The sequence below is a fragment of the Cyclopterus lumpus genome, chromosome 6 (assembly GCF_009769545.1).
Source record: "Cyclopterus lumpus isolate fCycLum1 chromosome 6, fCycLum1.pri, whole genome shotgun sequence".
Taxonomy (NCBI): Eukaryota; Metazoa; Chordata; class Actinopteri; order Perciformes; family Cyclopteridae; genus Cyclopterus; species Cyclopterus lumpus.
Genome location: NC_046971.1, coordinates 13555962 through 13576131, shown reverse-complemented (window position 1 = coordinate 13576131; position 20170 = coordinate 13555962). Strand labels below are relative to the sequence as shown.

Here is a 20170-nt window from a genome sequence, read left to right as displayed (position 1 = left end):
AGTATGCAGAGAAGAGGGGGAGCAATACATCTGATAATACACACACACATATATTTGGGGGTATAAACTCATTGCAGAGAATTGTTGGAACAGAGATCAGATTAGAGAAGCTTTTCTGATCTGTGGCATGAGAAGGCTCGGCTCATGTATCAACCAGCCATCTAAGCTGGCTTATCCTGATACAACCAGGGGCCAACACACGCACACACACACACACAGACACAATCACACACACACACACACACACTTACAAGAAGACCGTTTACCGGGTGATGTAAGGGAAGGAGGAGGGGTTGGAGAGCAGTGGGGTACAATCTCCAAACAATTCTATATCCCTTTTAGTCATGGCCTGGCTTTGGCTGTGAGGCAGAAACAGCTTTGAGCCCTTGTTAACAGTGTCCCCAAACTTTACCAAAGGTCTACTTCTCAGAGACTTACAAAAGTATTTCATCTTTCAGCTGCTGTAGCACGTGAATTGACTTGAGTTTATCTCCTCTCTTCTCCTCTCCACACAGGAATGATGTCCAGATGGTGTGCCCCTCCATGTGTGGTCCAGTTCAGCTCTCCCTGACCGTTTCATGGGCCACAAACCGATCCACGCATCAACGGCCACTGCTTGAATCAACAGCACCGTGCACCATCCTAAACCCCTCAGCCCTAACCTTCACCCTTAGCCCACAACCTCCCTCTGTCTCACTCTCTGTCAAGCCTCTCCTCATATTTTGACAATCCTATCCCTCCTTGAGCCCAACATGGTGGCCAGCGTTCCCGCTCTAATCTTGGTCATGATGTGTCGTGGCGTCTTGCTCTCAGGCGGAGACCCGCCTCAGTCCCGCCGGGAGATCCGCATCGAGGGAGATCTGGTGCTCGGTGGTCTATTCCCTGTGCACGAGAAAGGTGCCGGCATGGAGGAGTGTGGGCGTGTGAACGAGGACAGAGGGATCCAGAGGCTGGAGGCCATGCTGTTTGCCATTGACAGAATCAATGAGGACAGCATTTTGTTGCCTGGGGTCTCGCTCGGGGTCCACATCCTGGACACCTGCTCCAGAGATACCTATGCACTGGAGCAGGTGGGTGAGCAAGGTCGTTGTACACATGCTGTGCATGTTTCTTTAAGGGAGATGGTTCCAGACAGTATTTATAACCAAACTACTTTTCCCATCTAAAGTTTATGCTGCTAACTATTACCTGCTGCATTTCTGTCTATGTACTGTATATGACAATGGTGAAAGTAATGAAATCCTCAAAAGAAAACAAAGAGTAGCACATTACATAAATATTAGCTCAGTTGGAGCATTTTATTCTTAGAGAAAGTCCTATTTGTTGCGTTATTGGCCGTTGAGTTGTAAATGCATTCACCTGTAAATGCAGATACAACTTTTAGATCCATTGCAGTTGAGATACAGTTTGTGTAATTCGCTGTCTATTCTTTTGCGCTGCTGGGCAACTTGAAATGTTGCTACATTTTATATTTAAAAAGTTTCCCCACAAAGTAAGAAGGAAAAAATGCAATGTTTCCATTTTAAATGGAATAAAATCTATAAGGTATCATTAAAAGCTAATATTCAGCTAAAGTAAATGTACCTAGAAATTCTCTTTCATCCACGATGGGTACAGATCTTGCCTCAAATGATACCGGCAAATCCTTGATGAGAAATAGAGATTGAAGCAATTTGCAAAGAAGGAAATGAGGCAGATATATATAAAAAAAAGCACTTTCCCTCAGAGATTATCTTCAAAAAAGATATTGTGTATTATTGCCGAGCTATTTAGGGATGATGCATCCAGGGATCTTATACAATGAGCTTTTTGACTGATTGTATAAACCCTGGATTCTTGACATTCGGTTTTCCTAAGTGGGTTGCAGGTTCGGTGGTTCTCCACATCCTAGCAAAATGTTATAATGTGCTTTGACGTCAGGGGAGTTCATTTGCAATTTGGACCCCTGTTCTGAAAGCATCTAAGAGCTGCTAGTGTAAAGCAATGCACTTGTATAGTCCCTTCAAAGAGAGATACATATGACATTATTGAAAAGTATCAATCAGTCTTTATTTATGTTGCATATTTCTTATAAAGAACATCATTTAAAATGTGTTACAGACTGAATAAGAATAAATAGATAATATAGACCATATTGTCTATATTATCACATAGGGTACACCCTGTGTGTTGCACAGCATTTGATATGACATATCCGTGTGGGTGTGTTTCCTAGGCTCTGGAGTTTGTAAGAGCCTCCCTCACTAAGGTGGACGACACAGAGTTCATCTGTCCAGATGGATCTTACGCTCTGCAGGACGATAACCCGCTCGCAATCGCTGGAGTCATAGGTGGATCCTTCAGCAGCGTCTCCATACAGGTAAGACACAGCATGCAGGTACAGAAGTAATTATACTAAAGCACTTTAACTTGGTGGCTTCTTCTCTCATCTTTTACTCATGACCAAGCGTGCAGAGGCTGACTTCCAGTCATATGGCAGTGCGTGCGCCTGTGTGTGTGTATATACTTATTTCTTAGAATTAGGTTTTCCATTGGTGTGTTCTTGTGTGTCTCCTCGGCTCTTGTAGCTCTTGTCACAGAGCTGGGTAATTTGCATAGTTTAGCATAAAACCTCCCTCTCCCTTACTCCTCTGTGACTGCACAAAAGCATCCTCCTATCAGTCCTTAAATCCCTAATCTTTGCAACTTTCTCTCTGCCTTCTCTTTCTCATCCTCTCTTTTTCTCTCTCTCCCAGTTTATGTAGTTCTCTTTTTTTCTGTCCCTTAAATCTTTCCTCTCTTCTTTCTCATCACTGCCTACTTCTCTTTTTTCCTTCTTTATATGTATTGAGAGGCATCCCTTGCGGCTATTTGGGGAGAACTCAGTCTATGCTGACCTCAGCCCCCTTCTTCTCATCCTCCTCCTTCCTGGGGAAGCCATTGTTAACACATCTGCTCTGTCTCTTGTCCTTCATCACACATAATTACCCCTTGTTTTCTTGCAGCTCATTCTTATTGCCCTTTGTTGCCGTTGCTGTTGTTTTTACCTGTCTTTTTCCGAGGGCAACACTGCTTACGAGAGCTGAACTGTGCTTTGCCTTCTGATCTCTAAGCCAGCTACTCCTTAATGACGCTCTACGTGGCCGGTCTCTCTGTTGCTTCTCAATAAAGTAATGGGGAATTATTTCATGGTTAACCATGCAAAACTAAACGCCAATGTTTTGAGGGCATTCACATAGCAAGCATAATTCCTCCCCTCCGTTCGTTCGTACGTTGTGTACGTGTGTGCGTGTGTGTGTGTGTGTGTGTGTGTGTGTGTGTGTGACTTGCATTCCAAGCAGAAAACACACAGCAGCCCTCCACTGCACCAATTTTTCCTCCTTCCCTTTCATTTTTTTTTTTTATACTCGTCTCTCATATTCAACCCATTCAGTACATCTCCCTTCTCTCTCTCTCTCTCTTTCACAGGAAGAGAACAGTGTCCACTAACAGAGTAAACTCTCCATGTCCCTACAGACAGGCCTCTTAGTTAGCTGTAGTCATTGCTCAGTGGCAGGTAATGGAGCAATGCGGTTACATTTTGCAGCCTGACCTTCCCTGACATTTTAGTCAACTGCCATCTTAAAACCATAAAACCTGCCCGAAGTATTATAAGCAGCCATGTGTGTATGTGTGTGTGTGTGTGTGTGTGTGTGTGTTTGTGTGTGTGCACGTCAATGCAGGTGCCTGTTTTTGTGCACATCAGTGTATGTATACAAGTGTGTTTTCTAATCTTCTACATTATTAGTCTAATGATATTCTGACATGTTGTCAAAACAGCTCATCAAGCTATGAATGAAATATAGAAAAGCCCAGAGTGATGCGCTCTAAAAGGATTAAACGGAGGAGAGAACAGAATGGCTGTGTAGTTTCTGTTTATTCGTGTGTGTGTGTGTGTGAATGTTTACTTGTCTTTGTGCGCATGAGAATCTCTAGCGATTATATTTGTGTTGGCATCCTTTACTAAAATTGTAATGAAGATAACATGACTAACAGTAAAAGGGAATATTATATGGACATCAGCAGACCCTAGATGATGTCTATCACTAATGCATGAGTCAGTGATTTATTGAACTTCCATGTGTGTGAGAGTGTGCGTGTGTGCATGCGGGCTGTGCGTGCTATTTTGTGTTTCTCCATGTGCATATATGCCGACACTTGCTGCATTGTCTTTTATCCTAAAATAATCACATTATGCATGAAGTAATTCCTATCAGCAGCAAACTTCTAAATATGTTCTCATTTTTGATTTGAGAAATATAAAAATGTATTCCAATATATTTTTGTGGGTCTTATTTTATTACGTTTTTTATTAGTCATTTTAGATCAAACTTGTAATACTTGGTTGTAGACTGTTGAGCTTGACGCACACGATTATCTGCTCTCCAACACAGTCAAAGGGGAAATTTAACAAAACATCCAACACAAGAACACCACCCCTGCAGTTGGATGAGCAGTTTATTGCAGTTAATAATATTGTACTTGATGTTTTTGATATAATTTTTTTCTGCTGGCAGACAGTCCTTAGGCATCTTAGCTTGCCAGCAAAGAATAAACTATATTTTACACATTTTTATTGGACCATATTAGAGACATGAGCTTCCTACAAAGTGAGACACTAGTTTATTGTGTGTGAGTATGGATCAAATGGTTTCATCACCGATTCAGAAATGTTGAAATAAGATATTAACGCTGAGCATCGGTTATGAAACTAATTATGGTTGCAACTCTTAAGCAATCCAAGGGGTGTACATCCTCCAGATTTTTTCAAGTGACCCATTAAATTATTGTACAGTAATTGTCTCAGTTGCTGCCTTCTCTCAAAAGGTGTGCATTGCAAACACAATAAGTAGCTGCTTGAATGCTTTGACTCTTGAGTTTAACGCAGTTTCACACGGTAGCTTATAGAAAATACTTTCTGTGTCACTTTGCATAAAGTAAACCAAGGTTAATGGGACAACAAATACAATAAGATTCAATTAAATTCTTACTCAAGCTACACAAAATCTGTTAAATCTATTAATCAATCAATTAATGTTAATTTCCTAGATTTCATTAAAATGGTTTAATTTGCAAGAGGGTGTGGAATTATTTCGGCCAATTTATTTCTCATTTTACTGTTTCTCCCCACAGGTTGCCAATCTTCTCAGGCTCTTTCAGATTCCTCAGATAAGCTATGCTTCGACCAGTGCCAAGCTCAGTGATAAGACCCGCTATGATTACTTCGCCCGCACGGTGCCCCCCGACTTCTACCAGGCCAAAGCCATGGCCGAGATCCTCCGGTTTTTCAACTGGACATACGTGTCCACTGTGGCATCGGAGGGTGATTACGGTGAAACCGGTATAGAGGCCTTTGAACATGAGGCACGCATGAGGAACATCTGTATCGCTACTTCAGAGAAGGTAAGACATTAAATAAGTTTAGTTCTGCATGAATATTAGCAACAATTGCTCAAAGCAAAATACCAAAAACCAAAAACTTTAATCAGCAGTTTCACACTGATGTATGGACTGAAGCTACACCAATAACAATCAACGAGGCCCTAAATCTGTGATCTTATAAAAGTTTGCCTCAATTACCTACACAGGTAATATTACTCTGGTGTGATCAGTTATGACCAAGATAATTAAAGCTTATATTTAAGAACATGATGCATAATGGCATGAGATTGAAGTACAGACAACATTTGTGGCTTGCTTCTTCCTTTGAATAAAGGTAAAAAATGATCACAAGTACAGACCGCAAAATTACTTGAAAGTGGAAGTACCATTTTCAGTACATCGGTCATTACATGAATGTCCTCTTTCTGTCCAGGTTGGTCGTTCTAACGCAAAGAAGTCCTATGAAGCTGTGATCCGTCAGCTCCTCCAGAAGCCGAATGCCCGTGTGGCCGTCCTCTTCCTGCGTAGCGACGATGCCAGAGAGCTGTTGGCAGCAGCTGCCAGGCTTAACACCTCCTTCATCTGGGTGGCCAGCGATGGCTGGGGTGCACAGGAAAGCATTGTCAAGGGAAATGAGGTCACCGCTGAAGGAGCCATCACACTTGAGCTGGCAGCCAATCCTGTGCCAGAATTCAACCACTATTTTCTCAGCCTGGACCCAGTCAAAAACCATCGTAATCCCTGGTACAGGGAATTCTGGGAGCAGCGGTTCCAGTGCTCCTTGGGTGGGGGAGGAGCAGGAGGAGGGGGAGGTGTTGCACTGGGAGAGACGTCTCTCCCACCGTGTGACATGGACTTGTCAATCGACAAGAGTAACTTTGAACCCGAGTCCAAGATAATGTTTGTGGTGAATGCGGTGTACGCCATAGCTCATGCACTCCATTATATGCAACGCAGCCTGTGCGTAAACACCAACAACCTGTGCGACAGCATGAAGGCACTGGATGGGCGCAGACTCTACAGGGATTACATCCTTAATGTCAGCTTCACAGGTAAGGGAGCTGGAGCAAGTGCAGAGTCCCAGATAAGTTGTTAAAAGTGGATGGAGGGTGAAAATAAGTCAACGAAGGAGAGAAAGTTGTGGAGGAAAGATGAGAGATAGCCAGAAACTGACAGGAATATCAGTGTTGTGCCTAGTTAACAGTCCTCTCATGAACAACCCTAGGATGCTGTCCTTCCACAAAACATAAAAAAGTACCGGGACAAATCCACTTAATTGCTATGTATTGTCAGAGCCAGCCGTGCCATTGACACCTATTACCCATGCGTAATTGATACGACACTACAAAGTTGCTTTGAGGAATGAGAGTTGCAGCTAATCCTTCAGCCATATTCTTCTGTCTTGAACTAATGAGATTATGTGTGTTATAATAGCTCCTACAGCAGGCTGCCTGTCAGTCTCTGTAGACTAGGGAGAGAAGAGACAGAGGATTGGTTTGACTGACAGATGGCGTACAAAGGCAGCGTTATAAATAAACAGCTGTGTCTCGGTGACTGACACAGGTTTAGAGGTGCTTATTCCTCCACCAACCGTGACCAGGAGCAGACATCAAAACGGCCTAACAAACAGCGCTAACACGGCGGCTTTACCGCGAGACGCTGGGGAGAGAGCAGGAGGGATGGATGGAGGACGAAAGAATGGCATCACATCTGAAGGGAGGGGGAGGGAAGCTTACAGATAATACTGACAGGCAGACTCAATGAGAAAAGAGAGTTTGGGGTAAGGTAAAAGGGAGTAAGAAAGAAAAAGAAATAAGGAAGGAAGGAGAGAAGGAACAAGGGAGCACTGAGGGAATGCCGGAGTGGGACAGCATGCGTCAGCAGAAAAAAAGGATTCTCTTTGAAATTCCACATCTTCATTTCTGATACAAATCAAAGGACTTGGAGCATTTGTGCATGAGAGGAGGGAGACATAAATAAGGATAGAAAGAGTAAGAGCGTGAGGAAGATAGAGAGGAAAGGAGAGGGCGAGGAACTAGTCAAGGCGATTGTAGTCGCCGCCTCTGGTTGGCACAAATGATAACCACTCCCTTATAGGATTGAATAGATAAGCAGATTCACACATAGAACGTTTTAAAATGTAGGCCGTAAGTTGGAGAGGAGAGAGAGGTGTGAATCCAGTGTGACTTCCTTACATCTTGATGTCTGATCATCTCTCTTCCTTACATTCCTTTCAACCCTGATGTACGTCCATGAGGCGCATGTCTTTAATCTTCGAAGAGAGTAACAGCTTGTACAAGAATCTTGAGTTCTTTACAGCTCAATGTCAGTGACGGCGGTGACAGCATGGCAAACAGCTTTATCGGTTCGGAAAAAAAAGTATTCAGAGAATCTGCGCTGATAAGCGATGAGGATGGTGGAGATGGCGGTACAGTTAAACTGGAAACTGCGGCAGCGTTTGCTTTTAACTGTTGGTTTAGCGCCAGAATGACACACTCACACTGCTGTACATACACATCTTTCCATCTACAGTATGTAAGGAAAGGAGCTGAGGTGAGTTGAATGTGGGGTATAAATACTGCAGCATCACCATCCGCAGTGCTCTCAGTCTGAACCGTAGCAGACGGAAAACCAACACTGTTCAGCGCTCTCTCTCTTTCTCTCTCTCTCTCTCTCCTCCCTCTCTCTCTGTCTCTCTGCCATCTCCTTTACTCACACACACATGCATGTTCATTATACACTCTATGCATTGCATCAAAGTTCGATCTCATTTTTTTATGCTTCACAACACTCTGAAATACTGTCCCTCATCCTTAACTTTACAATCAGCAATCATTAGAACTGTGGCTTCAGCTGTGAAAAGGATGTTTTTGTTGTGTGCTAGCATATGTGGTGCACTGAGGCAGTATGTTGTGTGGTTAGGAGTGTGTTTTCACATGTAGCTCTCTTCATCTCGCTAGTTGCTATGGTAATGAAGCCACCGCTATTGCCAATTGTTGAAGTGATCTGATAGATCATGGGAACTGCTCCCTGCCATCTAGTAATAGGCACAGGGGCACATTTGTGCCTCGCTACATACTTTGAACACAAAAAAAAAACAATGTATATATACACGCAAGAGACACAGTCAGCTTTCTTTTCTTTCTTTTTTACAAAGATGCAGCCTGAAATGCTAGATTCTTTCCAGTATAAAATTTCAGACACCCCCAACCCACACAGATCTCAAAGCCATCATTCAACGCCCACCCACCCGATCTGCAGCAAACATATCAGTATATACACGCATGCACGCAGTCTTTTGTTCAAATAGTGATGATAGATGTGATATTCCCCCTTTCCTGTGTGTGTGCGTGCGTGTGTGTGTGTGTGTGTGTGTGTGTGTGTGTGTGTGTGTGTGTGTGTGTGATACGTCTGTTAGCAGAGGCGGTGTGCCTTCAGGGCCATATTGAGCAGCGAGCTTACCGCAACGTTTAGATGCTAGAGAACAACCTTCACTCCTCCTCTCCCTCATTTTCTCTGCACTCTTTTCTCTGTCTCTCTGCCTCTGTCCCTCTCTGTCTTTCTGTCTCTTTTTCTCTCACTCTGACTTTTTATATACATCTCTTTCTCTCTCTTTTTCTATCTCTCTCTCTCTCACCCAGAAAGAGTCATTCTCTCTCTCTACATTCAACAGCAGCACATCCCACTCGGACCACAAGATTGCTCTCCTGCCTCCACCGCCTCTCTTTGCCGGTCTGTTCCTCCACTCCTTCCCTTTGCTCATCCCTCCCTACATCCATCCTTACCTTTTCTCTATTGATTCCTCCGTCCACCTATATCTCTGCTCTTGTCACACCAGTCTTTTGCTTTTCTCTCTTGCTATCGCCTCTCTTTTTTCTTGGATTCTTCTCTCTCTTCTCCCTTGTCACTCCCCTCCTTTCATTGCCCTTATCTAGTCTCTTGGATCATCCTTCTCCCAGCACCTCCTGCATTTGGCCTGCCATTTCTTTCTTTGTCTCCTCTATCTAACCACCTTTATTTCAGTCAAGCCTCAGCTTTGTGCTGCTGCACCTTTCCTCCTATAAATTTATCCTCCTTGTTCTCGACTCTTCCTTCTCTTCACCCTATCTGTCTTCTGTTCCCCGGAGGCCTGTTGGTCCGTGGCCCAGGCAGCGCCTCAGTCCCCAGTGACTGAATCTACAGGGAGAACAAATATAGCTAATGTGATCTGTCTGCTTGTGCGTGTGTGACATGTGAGTGCATCCCTGAGTCCATATCTTCATATGCTCAAGGATGTGTGTCTGTGTGGGTCACAGATGTATAAGGTCATCAACCCTCTGGAGGAGGAAAAAGATGGATAAGAAAGGTTGGTCACACCATTAGCATGCAGAGCTGTTGTATATTACCTGGAACAGGTACACTATATGCAGTGTTTACTTTGTCACGCTTAAATTAGGAGTAAATCGCGGATTCAGATTAATTGAAACTTGGAAATACGATTCTATTTTCCCTACACAACCACTAATCAACAACCAGCTTTTGAATTTTTAGTCACACACTCATCAAAGAAAAGATTTGCCCTCTCTCTCTTTCTCTCTTTCTCTCTCTCATATTACTTATTCCTACTTATTCCTCGCAAATCCCTTTGCCTCCTCTCTCTCTCCCTGCCTTTAATACCCACAATCCCCCCTTGGGCTTCGCTTTAGCAGGACATGGCCGAGAACATAATTAATTTCACAGCTTCTGAATGAAAAGCTTGTTTTCACCAAGCTTCTAATTAAGCTAGAATAATAAGGTGTTTCTCGAGTTAGTGAGAATGCAAAAAAAGATATCTCACCAAAATTAGGGATCTGGTTAGGCTGCCTTATAGCCACAGTTTGACTCACCTAACTATATTCGCCTTTTTTTGTTCTGCTATTTCGTTGACGTTCTGTGGTCTCCGTTGTTTGATAAATTGAGTACATTTTGGTTGACAATGCAATGAATCCTCTCAGATAAACTGTCCTATATTCACAGTTGAGCAAAGGGCACTTTGGGTTGTTGTTATTTTATCTAAAAAGATACATCGTTTCCAGTGCACCTCAGCTCCACAAAGTGAAGGATTTGGGGAGAATGTCGCTGAGAAGGCATGGTCCACCATTGAATGCTGGCAACACTGAGGGCGGAGCCTGCTGTGGGTCTCAGCTGGACTGGACTGGGCAGTGAGAAATACTGTATGGATGAGGTCACACAGAATCATTAATCATCACTGTTTTGGGGTTAAACTTGTGGTATGGTTAGGATACAGCAGGAAAGCCCACAAGCTGCTGTTAGGAAACAGCCACCGCATTAAATTCTTCAAATTATGAAATTGGTTCAGTCCACGGTTCGTCAGTGTTACATCTCATAGAAACATGCTGTAGAAAGGTAGCTGAGGGACAAACTTCCTTTGAGCTTCTCTGCCCACTATACCTGTTGCAAATGCTTTTTAATCATGCTAGTGGCACGGCTGTATGGATTTTGAGTCCAGTCTGAAGTGTTGCTTGATGGATGGATTGTCATGAGATTTTGGTTAATTTGGTGATCCTCTGACATTTCCTGTCGAGCCGTTACGTGGTTTAATGTTTCACTTATCTTGGAAAATATCTTAACATCTACCCAATGGAAAGCTTTATTGTCTGGGTATGAAGACTAATGACTTTGGTGACTTCTCTTGAATTTTCCTTTTGTGCCAATTTATGGATTAATTATCATGCAATTTAGTAGAGACAATTATGTTCCCTTCAGGATAATGTTTGATGATACCTTCTTTTTTCATATTTCATCTAGCACAATCATAATTTGATTCACTGCCGGGGGTGGATGAGATCCGCCCTGAGATGCTGAAGGCGCTGGACATTATTGGGCTGTCTTGCTGACACGTGTTTTCAATATTGCATGGGGGTCGGGAACAGTGACCATGGACTGGCAGACCAGAGTGGTGGTTCCCATTTTCAAAAAGGGGGACCGGAGAGTGTGCTCGAACTATCGGGGTATCACACTACTCAGCCTAAGCTTATGCCAGGGTGCTGAAAAGGAGGCTCTGACCACTTGTCTAACCTCGGATTCAAGACGAACAGTGTGGATTCCGTCCCGGTCGTGGAACAGTGGACCAGCTCTTTAACCTCACAAGATTACTGGAGAGGTCCTGGGAGTTTGCCCAACCAGTCTACATGTGCTTTGTGGACTTGGAGAAGGCTTTTGACCGGGTCCCTCTGGGTTTTTTGTGGGGGGTGCTGCGGGAGTATGGGGTGCCAAACCTGTTGCAACGGCCATCCGGTCTCTGTACGCCTGCATTAGGAGCTGTGTTCATATTCTCGGCAATAAGTCAGACACGTTCCCCTTGGGTGTTGGCCTCTGCCAGGCCTGCCCATTGTCACCGGCCCTGTTCGTGGCATTCATGGACAGGATATCTAGGCGCAGCTGGGGGAGGAGAACGTCAGGTTCGGGGGTCTTGGGAACGCCTCTCTGCTGTTTGCAGATGATGTGGTCCTCCAGCACTCACTGGGGCATTTTGCAGGGATGAGATTTAGCAACTCCAAATTTGAGGCCATGGTGCTCTGCTGGAAACCGATGAATTGCTCCCTCCAGGTGGGGACAGAGTGCCTACCCCAAGGGAAGGAGTTCAAGTATCTAGTGGTCTTGTTCACGAGTGAGGGTAAGATGGAGCCGGAGATCGACAGGCGGATCGGTGCGGCTCGCAATTGCGAATATGTTAGCATGCTCAAGTACAGCATCACATGGCTACATGTGTTTAGACAGAATGAAATCCGTTTGGCTGCGGGATCTCTGAGTTAATTGATCCCAGTAAAGTGCTGAGGAGAGAGTGGTTTCCATCAGTCAAGTACTTGGCCTGCTTGTCTCAGCTCTCTGCAGTCACCAGGGTCTTGGTGGCATTCGCCAGCTCTAATTTGCACCCTCAAACACTTTTTCTGATAAGCTTCTTGCTCTGTCACATCAGCAAGGTCTCTGGTGTTGGTTATAGGGAGGAATCACCAGTTCTCTGAGTTTATTGCTCCTTGAATATGATCCGTTAGAGTGAAGTCAAGGACAATGCGGCGCCCTCAGATGAGTCTGTCGGCTAATGCCGTTATCTCTTTAGTCTGTAGTACACATCATTACCAAATACAGCTAATTAGGCTTCAGCACAGATCTAAGGTCCCAATAAGGTGCAGTTATGATAATTAGCTCATGGCAAAGTGTTTCTGTGAGTGTGTATTGGTGTCTAAGAGGAGGAAGCCCAGCTTGTCTTATTGCTCAGTGTTATTAGCAGACTTTATTATCTGTCAACTTGCAATATAATGGATTCATATCTCTCTTTCGTCTGGAGATATTATCACCATCTTAATGAAATCATTTTCATTTAGCTGTCACTGAGACATTTAGCCCCAAAATCCAAAGAAGACTTGACACTTAGAATGTCCTGTGACAGAGAGAGAGGAGAACGATAGAGGGTTGTGCTGTCTCTGTGATTTATGGATTTCATAAACCCTAACCCCCTCTGCTGCCATCTGACATGCCATTCTTCTCCGAGCACACTGAGCTTTCACAACAATAGTACAGCTTTAGACCTCGTCAGTGTTGCAAGCACACACGCATATGTCGCTAACAGCAGGGTCACAGCTTTGGTTCTGTCAGCACAGCCTCCCATAGCGCTCAGAGCAATACCTTAACCATCACACTGTAAAGTAAAACCTAATGGAGCTTCCAGGCTCACATACACACACATACACAATGTGTATTTTGATTCATTCCCCTGATCCCAAGCTGTACGTTTGGCTGGTGATTTCTTCAGTCACCCAATGACACAGAGATATGAGGAAGGCAGCACAGTGTCATCAATGCTGCGGTGCACTGAAGACCAAGAGCCTTGCTAGATGCTGAAGAGTGATGCTTTATAAACCCCGCGACATCAACATTTGACAGGGGAGGCAGCAGCGTATAACACTTAGCCCTGTACAGTTTGTCAGCAGCACGGAGTTGATTGCTCTGCTGTAAGGTGTGTGGCACTGTAGGAGTGACATACACTTTGTCTGTGTCAGAACGACCAAGTGTCAGCACTGTCAGGTCCAACACTGCCTGCAACACATCAAGAAGTTTATTTTTTTCTCAGTGCATGGATGCTTTTCTCCCTGTTTTTTTTTTGTAATGGTTTCAGCATCCTGCCAATTTTACAATCTCTTCTGTTCCCACATCCTCAGGGTAGAAGGTAATCCTTTCATAACAACTTGTATACAAACCAATTTGGCAGTTTCAGCAGTGTACCTCCCTCACATAAGAGACCCAGAGGCTAATTCTATCAATGTGTGGGTAGCACTGCTCAGGGATTCAGACTTCTAACTTCATGCCTATATGACTTTATAGGCAGTTTGTTAATGATGCATTTGGTAATAAACTTTGTCAGATTGGAATTCAGAGCAGTGTTTTGTCCGTATGTGACCTCAGGGAAGGATGTGAGACCATTGATAGACACAGACATCACCAAGCATACCAGGAATTTATAGCCTCTTAGCAAATACTTTGGTAACTGGCTGGTCTTCATCAATGAAAACACGATTATAATGCCTGTCACTGTCTGTTCTGGACTCCTAAGGCTTAACTGACCATGGATCATTGTCTCTGTCCTCACTGTTGCTTACAAGAGGCATCAATGAGACATCAATGGGATGATTGTTTGGGATTGTTTTGCTTTAATCTCCTTTTTTCCATTCGTCTTATCACTTTCTTTGCCACTCTTTGTCTCCTCTCACTCCCTGCAGCCCCTTTCTCTCCTCCAGGCAGTGAGACAGTAGTGAAATTTGATTCCCAGGGGGACGGCGTGGGCCGATACAACATCTTCAGCTACCAGCGCTCTGCCGATCGTTACGTTTACGTGCCAGTAGGTGACTGGGCAGAGAGTCTGACTCTAAGCAACGATCTGATCCACTGGCCCAAAGAAGTGGTGCCGACCTCGCAGTGCAGCGACCCCTGTGAACGCAATGAGATGAAGAAAATGCAGACAGGTAGGAGACTGAATTTCAACAATGTTCTTCTTTGTCACAGCATGTCATACCAAGCAGCAGTGCCTTTGAAGAAATATCAGACTGACACATTCTGCTGTTCATATTCCTGTTTCCCAGGTGAGTACTGCTGCTGGATCTGTACAGCCTGCGAGCCTCATGAATACCTGGCTGATGAGTTCACCTGCTCGCCCTGCGCTCCTGGCCAGTGGCCCACTGATGAGCTGACGTCCTGTTATGATCTTCCTGAGGACTATATTATGTGGGAAGATGCCTGGGCTATTGGTCCAATTACCATCGCCTGTGTAGGGTGAGTGATAAAGGGCTATCAACATGATGTCAGTTTCTGACTCCTGAGAGGTGTAAATGTGTGTGTGTGTGAGTGTGAGTGTGTGTGTGAGTGTGTGTGTGTGTGTGTGCAAGTGTGTGTGCATGCGTGTGTGTGTGCGTGCATGCGTGCGTAAGTGTTTGTATATATGTTGAATGGGGCAAGGGAATTGACCGTTCCTCCAAGCTATGATTGTCCAATCATAGCTTAGCAGCCGTCAATTTATTTGTCTTTCCAAAAACTAAAAAAAAAGAGCAAAAGTTAAAAGAAAAGTTAAAAGGAAAGGAATGCTCATCTGCTGCAATGTAAGCTGCAACTGCTGGCAAGTCCAGATAACTAGCTTACTACCTAGAGTAATAGTGGTACTTTCATACATATAAGGCCATTAGTTGATTAGCTGACCAATCAATCGTTGATCAACTAAGAAGTCGATTCAATGTTTCATAATAAATGATTTATTGACAAGAAACTTATGAAACAATCTCTTCTAAATACAAGATTGTGAGTGATGCTTTTGCTTCTTTTTTTGTTTCTTTGTGAAAAAAAATCAGTTCACCAGATCTGTTGATTAAATCAACTAACCGATTAGTTGAAAAGAACTTATGAGTGTTAGTCAACTAAGAATTTCTTTGGTCAAGGACAGCCGTAAGTATTTCCCCACTTTGTTCCAGTTGGTGTTGGAGGCCATTAGAGCTGAAGATAACATTAGCAGCTCTATGCTGCTTTTTATTGGATTTAGAGATATTTACACTGCAGCAACCCCAGCCAATGTTACCCAAGATGCTGTTATGTTTGCCAAACACATCAGTTAGTCATCATCCTAAAGCATTTTCTCTTGTAATGTTAAAGTTGAAATAAAGTCTCACCACACAGTTCTCCTTATTATACCTACACTACTAGGACTATATAGCTCTTGGAGGGTGCTTTTCTAGTCTTCCGACCACTCAAAGCACTTTAACACTACATTACATTATTCACCCATTCACACCAACTCATACACTAATGGGAGGAGCTACCACCTGCCCATCAGGAGTAACTGACATTCACACACCGTAGGCACAGCTACGGGAGCAATTTGGGGTTAAGTGTCTTGCCCAAGGACACATCAACATGGGCATGCGGATGCAGGGATCGAACCGCCGGTCCTCTGATTGAAGGACGACACTGTCGCCTCTTCACTGCAATACAACAGAAATGCAGCTTCTTTCTTCTTCTCTGGATTATCAACTTTAGTCTGTTAGTATGATATGTCTGTATGTGTATTTAGGATGCCTTTCATAAGATAAGAAAACAAATGAGAGGGCTTAGCAAGCTGTTTACTTGTGCTTTTCCATCCCTAAACATGCATTATGTTGTTAGAAATGTGTGTGATTATTGTGATACAGTGTGTTATGTGTCGCTCAGCCCTATCAAAACTGTGAGTTCATGACTTTGCTTGTCTGTTTGGCTGCTTAACTACACAGGTTTATGTGCACCGGTCTGGTGTTCTGGGTGTTTATCAGACACAACCACACACCGCTGGTGAAAGCTTCCGGCAGAGAGCTATGTTACATCCTCCTCTCTGGAGTCTTCATGTCCTACGCCATGACTTTCCTCTTCTTGACTAAACCCTCTCCTGCCATCTGTGCCCTGCGGCGCCTCGGCCTGGGCACTTCGTTTGCGATCTGCTACTCCGCCCTCCTCACGAAGACAAACCGAATCGCCAGGATTTTCAATGGCGTGAAAGACGGCGCGGGTGCAGTGAGGCCCCGCTTCATTAGCCCGTCCTCTCAGGTGAGTGATTGCAGCATCATGTCCATCCATCTGCATCATTCAGATGGATAGACAGACAGACTGTGGATCTTGATGACCGTACCCTACTTTCCTCCCTTCTGTTTCAGGTGTTCATCTGTCTGAGTTTAATCTCCGTCCAGTTAGTGATGGTGTCGGTGTGGCTGCTGCTGGAAGTTCCCGGGACACGCCGCTTTACTTTGCCAGAGCGACGACAGACTGTCATCCTCAAGTGTAATGTACGCGACTCCAGCATGCTGCTTTCACTGGGATATGACGTGCTCCTGGTCATCCTGTGTACTGTGTAAGTGCGTCATGGTTTGATTTGTCATGATAGTTTCGTAAAAAGGTCCCAAATGAAGTGCTTAATGTTCTCCACCCTGAGAACTTTGTTCACTGTGTTTTGTCACATTTACTCATTTGCTCAACAATCTCACTAGGCTCTTAGATAAAAAATAATAATTTTAAACTCACAAATCAGTTTTTCTTTCAATTTCAACGATCATTCCAGTAGAGTAGGCATCCATTTTTTTAGATGGTCTCTAAATTCTCATAAATATGATTCTCTTCCTCTAGGTATGCCTTCAAGACCAGGAAGTGCCCCGAGAACTTCAATGAGGCCAAGTTTATTGGATTCACCATGTACACCACCTGTATCATTTGGCTGGCTTTTCTTCCCATCTTCTCTGTTACATCCACTGACTACAGGGTATCTTCCTCAACGCACGCACGCACGCGCACACACACACACACACACACACACACAAGCACACACACACACACACACACACACACACACACACCTGTCTCTGTCTTTTAGGAAGACATTGTCAGACAATATTGAAAACAATATAATTATGTTAGAAATGTTTTGTCCCCTGGTAATACACCCACACAGGTTACAAAGCATTGACAACACAAGTATAGAAGCAACTTCAGTCATTTCTAATCCTGCTGGCAAATGTTCCAGCTCTGCAGTATCGGCATGACAAACAGGCAGGCTCTGTCACACTGCTGACACATGTCCATATTTAACAGCAATGGGGGGTCAGTATTCATTTGATCCATACAAATCCTAAGCATACACACACACACCTTAAGCACACGTTTCTGAAGACACTGTGCACTGTATCAAAGGGCATAAGAGAGGAATGCTGATGCCAGGGCCGCTCATTTGATCCCTATAAAATCTCTCTCTCTCTCTCTCTCTGAAAATAAATAAATACAAATAAGCATTTCTTTGGCCTTGTAATCTGACTTTTAGATTAGTCAGGTAGAGGCACAACATCGCCAACATCCACCCCCCCCCACCCACTCATACGCACGAGTATATAAACGCACAGACAAGATGTTGAAGGGTTGATTATTAATGTGCTTCTCTGTACACTACTGTAATTCTACTGTGTGTTGACATTATTAAACCCTGTAAAACATCTGTGCAATACACAATTAGACACAGCAATGAATTGGCAACCTGAAAGGGACATACTGCAAACACCATTTCTGACCGGCCTCAAATTAGATTTAGCATTGATTTTGTACAATAAGTCACAGAGAATGAAGTAAAAGCTTCTACTGAGATACTGTTAGTTTTGGCCTCTGTGGTCTCTGTTGATTAAGTATGTTATTGATCCACCCTGTAATTGTTATCCTCTAAACTGTTGCTAGGTAACAGAATCTGCCAATAAATAGTTAAGCGTATTATTTACAGGCCTCATTGGCTCTGTTTGCGAATCGAGATTGGTCAATTACTTTAGGAATATGTATGCTTTAAATCTATCCATCCAACGTATTATTGTTTTAGTTTCTGTTAAGCACTTTGTAATACTCATTTTAAAAAGTCCTCTTGACAAATGTTCCTTATTACAGATTATCATCACCAAATTAGCTCTGAACAGCAATTACTTTGTACGACATTAGCATAAGACGTATTCATCAAAGTCTGGCTACTAATTACTGTCTCCTCCTCTTTTCTCTGCAGGTTCAGACCACGACAATGTGTATCTCAGTCAGTCTGAGTGGCTTTGTGGTCCTGGGCTGCATGTTTGCTCCCAAGGTCCATATCATCATGTTCCAGCCCCAGAAGAATGTGGCCAGCCACAGGCTTAACCTCAATCGCTTCAGTGTCAGTGGGGCTGCCACCTCATACGCATCTCACGGTAGGTTACATGCAGTTACCTCATTTTTAAAGAGACAGGGGTTTAGAGCAACACTGTCCTGCTCTATTATTAGCATACCTCTGTCAAATGGGGGATTTCTGCATTCAATATTTAGCCACTTTTTCTATAGGGGGACACACAATCTTGAATTATAAAGGTCTCTAAATATGTCTGTCTTTCAATCAGGGGGTTGGTGGTTCAATCCCCGCCCTAGTCGATGTGTCCTTGAGCCAGACACTTAACCCTGAATTGTTCCCTGTAGCTGTGTCTACAGTGTATGAATGTAACATGATTGTAAGTCGCTTTGGATAAAAGTGTCAGCTAAATGACATGTAATGTAATGTAAAAGAAAGAAGCATGCGACCAAGAGGTTACGGGAAAGTCTAACATATTCCTCAGTAAGGAACTGGCCTCACAAAAAAGATAATTTAAGGGTTGGGTGCAATTCCAAACAAGTTTCTTCACAAATGGCTTGTAAATTAGCAGTGATACCATATTTGTTTCTGTTAGATTATATCTGCATTTACACCCCCACTGATGTCATTTGCATCAGTTGACTCCCTCATTTAATTTGCTCATCAGGGCAATCCTCTTTCTACACTAGCGTCTAGAGCTCAATCAATATTATGATTGTTTGACATTTTGTTAATGTGATTTAAATGTAATGGCATAATGTCATACATATATTGCTTAATTGTTAGTTTTCGGATTTGGCAGCAAAAATCATCAACTGAGGAAGTCTGTTATGAATGATTATATGCATAAATCTGATGTCTGAGTATGCTTGATTTCTATGCATTTATCTTCTTTTTTCTTGGTCTCTCTTTTTTTTTAGCTTCTGTCAGCTCCCAACACGTCCCAACCGTGTGCAACGGGAGAGAAATTGTCGACTCCACTACTTCCTCTCTGTGACCACATCCCGTGCACGATCTAAATCTGCCCCTGCGACTGTTAGCCAATCCATGAACATTATCCCCATGAAACCATCATTACCCACCTCAGTCACACACACAATATATACTCATAAAAACACACACACGTAAACATATGTACACATACACAAATACATGCACAAACAAACAAACAATCTCCCTTGTGGACTAGAAGTGTATTGTTTCAAAAATGTAGAAAGTGTGTAACTATAATTAAATTATTTTCTAGGGATGTGCATACATGGAATCAACATTGTTGTAAGTAGAGAAACAAAAGAACAAAAAAAAGTTTTTAGGAGGAATTTTTGGAGCCTTTGTTTTTGATAGCTTTGTTACGATGCAGTGTAAATAGACATGCGCTTAATCATGGTAGGAGGGTGTGTGTCCCTCAGTCTTGATGCACATTTGTGGCTCTGCTTGCCTCACCTGCAATATCCCAGACTTTTTATTCTCATGCTTTTTTGTAGGTCTCATTGTAATAACTAATTATGTATGTATTTCTATTGTGTATCTGTACATTTGTATATTATACTACTGATGGTTCAAACAGCACAATGTTGACAGTCTTGTAACCCTTGAATGAAT

At 43.3% G+C, this 20170-nt stretch overlaps 1 protein-coding gene across 1 annotated transcript; it reads left to right on the top strand.

The window, feature by feature from the left end:
* Nucleotides 1-752: 752 nt before the first annotated feature.
* grm3 (glutamate receptor, metabotropic 3) lies at nt 753-19565 on the top strand. The gene is made up of 11 exons (XM_034535931.1): nt 753-1070; nt 2216-2359; nt 5152-5421; nt 5834-6452; nt 14157-14399; nt 14517-14706; nt 16188-16497; nt 16605-16798; nt 17071-17203; nt 18476-18653; nt 19489-19565. The coding sequence occupies exons 1-11, from the start codon at nt 753-755 to the stop codon at nt 19563-19565; spliced, it is 2676 nt and encodes an 891-aa protein (XP_034391822.1).
* Nucleotides 19566-20170: the final 605 nt, after the last annotated feature.

Coding starts and splice junctions, on each gene's coding strand:
- grm3 (XM_034535931.1), top strand. CDS start 753: ATGGTGGCCAGCGTTCCCGCTCTAATCTTGGTCATGATGTGTCGTGGC. Junction 14,400..14,516: donor GATGAAGAAAATGCAGACAG/GTAGGAGACTGA, acceptor CCTGTTTCCCAG/GTGAGTACTGCTGCTGGATC. Junction 16,799..17,070: donor CTGGTCATCCTGTGTACTGT/GTAAGTGCGTCA, acceptor CTCTTCCTCTAG/GTATGCCTTCAAGACCAGGA.